This window comes from Rhinatrema bivittatum, chromosome 9 (genome assembly GCF_901001135.1).
Source record: "Rhinatrema bivittatum chromosome 9, aRhiBiv1.1, whole genome shotgun sequence".
NCBI lineage: Eukaryota > Metazoa > Chordata > Amphibia > Gymnophiona > Rhinatrematidae > Rhinatrema > Rhinatrema bivittatum.
In genome coordinates this window covers 179,611,298-179,618,331 of record NC_042623.1, presented here as the reverse complement: position 1 = coordinate 179,618,331, position 7,034 = coordinate 179,611,298, and the positions used below count along the sequence as shown (strand labels likewise).

The 7,034-nt window shown below is 43.8% G+C and overlaps 1 protein-coding gene across 1 annotated transcript; it reads right to left on the bottom strand.

The window, feature by feature from the left end:
• Positions 1-1,979: 1,979 nt before the first annotated feature.
• On the bottom strand, positions 1,980-4,616 carry LOC115099210 (calcium/calmodulin-dependent protein kinase II inhibitor 2). The gene is made up of 2 exons (XM_029616649.1): positions 4,260-4,616; positions 1,980-3,328 (listed from the first exon to the last, which is right to left on the bottom strand). The coding sequence occupies exons 1-2, from the start codon at positions 4,423-4,425 to the stop codon at positions 3,258-3,260; spliced, it is 237 nt and encodes a 78-aa protein (XP_029472509.1). The 5' UTR covers positions 4,426-4,616; the 3' UTR covers positions 1,980-3,257.
• Between the last annotated feature and the right edge of the window lie 2,418 nt (positions 4,617-7,034).

Sequence of the window (7,034 nt, the reverse complement as noted above, 5' to 3'; positions counted from 1 at the left end):
TGCAGTTTTTGGGTGGGTCTAGATCTGGTGACCTGCATAAGTATTATTTTCATGTGTGAGGTACATGCATACATCGGCCAACTTTATAAAATCCCTGCCTCCACGCATAAACAGGGTTATTACATGCACATGCTACAATTTAACACATACAGTATATATGTGTGTGTGTAATTTGACAAAATAGATGTATAAACTATGTAGATCCCTGTATTAAAAAACATATATTCTGACACCAACGTGTGTATTTTGGAGGTGGAGATACATGGCTCCCACTGCATAGTTTATAAAATACATGTAGAACTTGTTTGTGTAGGTGGTGAGATACGCAGCCACTAACATTCACCCTCTCGAGCTTAAGCTTTGGCCTGTGGCTCTCAGAATCTCCTCATTCCTCTCTTATTCTAGCCTCAAAGGATGTCATGTCTCCTCACAAAACTACCTTAGTTGTTGCTCAAAGACTATTTGATGAATATTTTCTTTATATGCCACCCTATTGGGGCAGGATCTGCTCTAAAGTTGGCTTCTAGATTAGGAGAAACTCTCTTTGAATATGTTTTACTTGTTACAATGTGAATTCTGGTTCCTCTGCTTGGATTATGATCCACATATAAATTAAGTTCAGTTCCTTACAGGTAAAGGAACATCCCGCATTCTGCCAGGAACCTTTACTTGTGGGGAACAGTTAGGGGGCATCTGGCATAAGACATCTTCTGTTTTTATTTTAATCCCATTATTGTAGGTTCCTGACGTGCTCCTGCAAATGTTGGTTTTTATACCAATTGTTTATTCTGGTCAGTCCGTTTCCTGGAAGCTTCCCTTCTCTTCTTGTATTTCATATCTCTAGACTCTGCCATCGTCTTTCTCAGCTCCAGCTCTTCTGGAGGCAGAATCAAGTTCTGTGTGTTTTTCACAACTTGCTATAAAAAGCTTTCTAAACACTTCTTCTGGCAGGAAAGTGAAAAACTGAGAGAAAAAAGGAGTGAGAGTGGGGGTGGAGGTGGGAGAGGGAGGTGGCCAGAGTAGGAGGAAGGCTAGCAATATGCTGTTTCTAAATATTGAGATTTCCAGAGGAATAGCTTGCTATACCCTGCTAGGTGTAGCTGGAATTCGCTTATCCTTACCTTTGCATTCTCACCGCCCCTCTACACGTTTCTCATCTGCACCCTAGGGGCAGATCTTTCAGGGGAGAGTGCTTAATATTCTTTCTTTGGTATTGGGGCTTTATAGGGGCGAATTTTCAGAGCCTTTTACGTGTATAAAACACAGGTTTTGTGCACACACTAATGGCTTGCTATAATTGTCAAGAGTGTCTGCTTATAAAATGATGCACAGATCAATGTCAGGCAGATACTTTTGCCTGCACAAAACGGGTTGGATGTATGCATACATTCACACGCACAGAAACTGTGCATTGCAAAGAGCAGGTGTGACCCAGAGCGACACGGAGGCGACTTTCACGTCCTTTTCAAGCCGAGTTTATGCGTAGAAGTTCGTTTTGAGAATGTGTGTGTAGCAGGTATAAAGCTGCTCCATAAATTACCTGGGCTCTGACACTTAGCTTTCACAGAGAGAGGGGCATTTTGTAAGCCAATATCTTTCCCAGAACCTTTCTCTTGCTTCCCAACATCTCAAATATTTTGGCTTATAGGCAGCAGACGACAGCTTCCTGAGAATATATCTTTTCTGTTCCGTTTAAGGTGTGCCACAAGGTTTCCTAATGTCGTCTGCTGAAACAAGTTTATGCATTTAATTGGATTGGATAATTCTGTGTTATTTCTAGTATTGTTCTTCTTTTAAGGTTTTGACTTGTATGTTCGAAAGAAAATCCAACCAGCCATCATTCTCAGCAGGTTTTGGAATCAAAGAACAGGACAAGCTCTTTTATTGTACATATATTTTATTAATTTGTTTGTTCACCAAATACAGTGAAAATGGTATTAAAATTTACAATGGATCATTCTTAGAATGTTATGGGTTTTTTTGCTTTATTGTATTCATAAAATGATGTTGTATTATTGAAAATATTAAGGTTTCCATGCAAATCAGACCAAAATAAGCCTTTCAAAAATAAAGTACAAAATTAAAAACACAGCTTTTAACATCCCAAGAAAGAAGCGTCAAATAACCGCAAGTCATTTGAACACATTGGTAAACAGTGCAATAGTTCTAACGTCATCGTTCCCCCAACCAATTCCATCAAGAAAGAAGAAATCATAGGAGAAGATTTCTTAAATACATGATTCAATTCAAGGGCGCTGTGTGCAAAACCACATTCAGTAGGTTCCGTCCAATACTGATACAGAATATACTGATGACCAACATTTGTCTTGTCTTCTAATCGAATTCATTCTGTACACTTTCTTGAAAACATATCTTTGATGCAACCTTAAGACATTTAAACGAGCATATCTCATTTTTAACAAAGATTTGGATATAAAAATACAAATATGAGGAATTCTGTTAAAAAGGAGCGTGCCATAGTGGGTATGAACAATGGCACCGGAGTGGGCACCAGGACCGGAAGCTCATGCAAAAAAAGATGGAGCAGAAATGTCTTTTGACAGCACAGAAACTGTCTTCAGTTCGCCTTCCTCTTTCCATGCTGGCGGCTGGCTTTATTTTATTTTAGTTTTTTGTTTTTTTTTTTGCTTCCGATCTGCTGGTATGTTGAAATCTTGCTGGGAAAGGGGGAGGAGGGGGGTGGGATGAAAGATGGGAGCTAGGAGGGCAAGGATGTTCCCTGTATTTTGGTGGCACTGATAAACATACAGAAATTGGCATCACTAAGAATGACTTCTTCAGTTCTATAGAGACACAATGACTAGATAGAGAAGCGTACAGTAGATATCATCCAGAGCTGTTGATGAAAGAAGAATAAAGTGCATTGCTGAAGGGGAGGGGGTGATCCTAGTGAGTCCGCGTCAGGAGTTCCCGGGTGCCTTCCCCGCGTTGGTGCTGAAACGGACAGCGCCCCAGCCGCCCGGACCGGCGGAAGCACGGAGCCAGGAGGGAAGGAAGGATCCCTGATGGGAGCAGGATGTATGTAAGAGAAAGCCGGCCGGGCTCCTCTCGAGCCCTCTGCCCCAGCTGGACCGGCATTGACTTGGATTGGAGTTTGGTGTTGGAGATTTGCCAGCAGCCTCAACGTCTTCTCGTCCTCTCTCCTTGACCACAGTCCACAAACATGCACAGCCAAAAGTGCTTAAAAATCGGTGAAAGAGTCTGCAGATGGAGGATGCAGCTTTCTCTTCTCCAGTTTACACCCCAGCAGGCGATTTGTCTGCCATCCCCTTTAGCACCTCATCTATTCTGTCGTCTTCGATCACAACTAGAAGGGGAAAACAGAGAAGGGAAAAGGCTTCTTAGCACCTGGAGAGCTCCGTTTTTGAAAATTATTTAAAACATTGCTTTTCTGTAAAATGGAGAATAGGCACAGCATTTTCCTAGTCCGCACGGTGTTGATGAATCTAGCAATAGGAATGCACATTTTTCCTAACAGAAAACAATTAACAGAGGCAACATCTGGTGCAGCAGAAGCGCCACTTCGTGGAAGCTGATACTAATGACCCCTGCAGCTAGGATTAGGGAGAGACATCACAAGGCTAAGGTGCAGAACGTGATAACAAGAATCTGTTTCATGCAGGTGAGGGCGAGGAGCTGCTCCAGAAAGGATAATGTCAGAGCAGGAGCCCATCAGAGACCGACGGGTAAAGAGTCAAGAGCCCAAGCCCCCGCAGGCAAGTCTTTGTGAGCAGCTGCGGCTCCCTCCCAGAGGTGGCTGCATCCCTGCGTCACCCGCGGGCAGTGCTGGGCAATAACAGGGCTGCGTTAAATCTGCACCGAAACGAACAGGAACCGGTGTAGGACGACGGGTAACCCATTAATTAAAAGGCAGTAAATAATTAGCTAGCAGGGAGGCTCTAATCGCATGCAATTGATGCTTTGCTAAAAGGGAGGATCGGTCCTGATGGAGCTGGCGCTGGTCCGGGAGTCCTCAGCTTTCAACACAGCAGCCATGGACGCCCCCTCCCCCCTCCACCCCCCCTCCAGCTGCAGCCTACAGAAAGAGAGGGGAGGGGGGGAGGGGGGGGCTCCTTTCTGCCATTGCTTTGTTTATTTCTTTCGATTAGGGGCTCTGATTAACATTTCCAATCACCAGTATGAACCACTGGACGGAAAGAAAAAAAAATGTAGAAAGCAGCCTTGTGCAAAAGGAGAAGGGGCTTTCTCTGCCCGCGTCTGTTTTCCCGCACCCTTACCTCTCTTGGCTCTCCCGATCTGCCCCAGCTTTGGGGGTCTTTTCTGTTGGTTGCCTCCGAAGAAGGCGCTGGTGTCCTGGAGGCGGCAGCTGAAGGAGAGCTGGCTTTCGGGGTCGTCTCCGTAGCGAGCCATTTTCTCGTCGCTGTAGGGCAGGATCTCAGACATGATGGCACCGAAAATGGAAGAAGGAGAAAGGTAGAAAAAGGTTTCGAGGAATCTCTCTTCTTTAGGATACCAAAGGAAAGAAGTGGAATGGGAGGTGGGTGGGTGGGTGAGTTTAACAGGCTCCTTCCTCGCTTCCCCTCGTCTCCTGGACGTGCAGGACGAATGGCAGGAACCGTGCAGCTGGAGCCTCTGCTCCTCCAGTCGCCCACAGCCTTCGGAGAGGTCTGAAGAGAGGGCTGGGAGAATCCTACATCATAAAGGAACCCCAGGCGGAGGGATGACGTCATTCCTCAAGAGGTGGGGGGCGGCCAGGAGCACAGCGCCACTCACCTCCTCCTCCTCCTCCTCTAGGCTGGGAGAGGAGGCGAGTGCGGAATAGCAATGAGATTGCAGCAAAACAAGGACAGGATCAATGAGCCTTCCTGCTCAGTCCGGGGAGGGAGGCGTTCCCTTTCTTATCTCAACCTGATTTTAAACAACAAAAAAAAAAACAACCAGCTCTCTTTAGAACACGGTTTTATGGTTACCTCTGTAGGCAAATGAGATTTTTCACATTAGTTGGAATGAGCCTGTTCTTGACTGTACGGTGATGATCACAAGCGTAGATTGCCGATAATTTCGCAGTCTGCAATTCACCTTCAGGTGTCATTCAAATCGCAGGCTAGGACAGTTTTCAGCAAACACAGCCTCTGAGCTGCACCATTGTAATCTTCTGTTGACCAGTGTATTGACTCAAAACACCAACTCTTAACTTCTGTAAATTATTTGGGAAGGAGGGAAGTGCAGGAGGGTGGAAGAGAAAGAGGGGTCCTACTGACGTCATCTACAGGATTCCCCATCCTTCATTTTCTAGGACATTCTGCTAATGATGTAACTATCCCTGTAATATGTACGTTTTGGATTGTGAATGTATTTTCCTATTTTGAAGTAATGAAAACCCAAGACCAAAACTTATGTTATAGCCAAAAGAGTGTGATGGTATTGATGTGATCCAATGGTTAGAACAGTAAGTCCATAGGAAAAATCTTCCAGCTGAATTGGGAAGTTTTCATACAAATCAACCATCAATCATTTGCTGTGAGGTAATGCATGGATTCAAATATTAAATTGTAAAATGCATCGCCTTGCACTTCCATGAAGGTCTAATTACTTTTTGGTAAATTATTTTGGCTTTTCTCCTTTATATTCTCCATCTTTGATCCCCTTTCCCAGATATCATGCCCTGGTGACTGCTACTTCTTGCCCAGTAAGGGTCACCAATGTATTAGTCACCATCTTCCCTCCCTCTTTGGGTTTGACTGAACCCTGTGGTTGAGAGATCAGAGCCTGGATCCCATGCACTACAATACATAACACTGCAGCTGAACCCTGGGGTCAGATATAACACTTTTAAATTTAAAACAATCAGACTGCGGGTGAGCCCCATGTATCTGCCCATAGTTCTATGCGTCATAATGCAGGGGATCAGGTTCGGATCCTCTGTCTCTTGGGGCTGCTCAGATCTAGACATTCTGAGCAGGGGATATATTCTGGTCTGGGGAGGAAGGGAAGATAGCTAGCACTGCCTGGGTTTGCCATCTGGGGAGCAGGGGAGCTTCAAAGATGGAGGGGGAAAAAGACAAATCAGATCAGATTACGTCCTTCCTTTTATTTATTTATTTGTTTGTTTATTTATTTATTTAAGAACTTTTCTATATCGGTATTCATGGGTACATCATATCGGTTTACAGATAACTTAATGTATTACAGAGAACAAGGGTGGGGGAAACAAGGGAACGATAGAGGAACCAAAAAACAAGGGGGGTGAGGAGGGGTAAAATGGAATAATAGGAGAAAATAATATGAACGAGGAAGCTAGAGGAATGTAACATGGGAAAAAGGGTACTAAAATACACAGGGGAAGAGGATTCAGACAAAAAGTGGCGTAACTAATAACTGCTAGATGGTACAGGGGTAACAAGGCATAGCAAATACTGAAAAACGGGGCAAAAATATACTGAGATACAAGGCGTAAGAAATACTGAAATACAAGACGTAAAATATACTGAAATTCAAGGCATAAAATATACTGAAATACAGGGGGAATAAAGTACAGAACTAAAAATTGATAATATAAAATAAGGTGAATCTAGTAAAAAAGGCAAAAGAAACTGAAATGCATGAGAATTTACAGGACTAACACTGGATGATATAAGATGAATACAGTAAACTATATAAAATATGACAAATACAACTATATAAAATATGATGAATACAGTGAAATAATGGGGATGAGGATCGGAAGTAAGGGGAGCCCAGGGGGAAGTGGGGAGAGGAAGCAAGAAGAATAGAGGGAAGGAAGAATAGGGGGAATGGACTCTATTCAGGGTATGCCTGTTTGAAAAGCCATGTCTTAAGCTTTTTGTTAAATTTCTGAGAACATGGCTCTAAGCCAGGTGTGGGCAGTTCCGGTCCTCGAGGGCCACAAACCAGTCTGGTTTTCAGGATATCCCTAATGAATATGCATGAGAGAGATTTGCATGCACTCTGCCTCAGTTGTTTGCAAATCTATGTCATGCATATTCATTAGGATATCCTAAAACCTCGACAGGTTTGTGGCCCTCAAGGAC

What these genes read in the sequence shown, in the direction of transcription:
- LOC115099210 (XM_029616649.1), bottom strand. Translation starts at nt 4,425, where the DNA reads ATGTCTGAGATCCTGCCCTACAGCGACGAGAAAATGGCTCGCTACGGA. An exon ending in GATCGGGAGAGCCAAGAGAG is followed by an intron (nt 3,329 to 4,259) that starts GTAAGGGTGCGG and finishes TTCCCCTTCTAG; the next exon opens with TTGTGATCGAAGACGACAGA.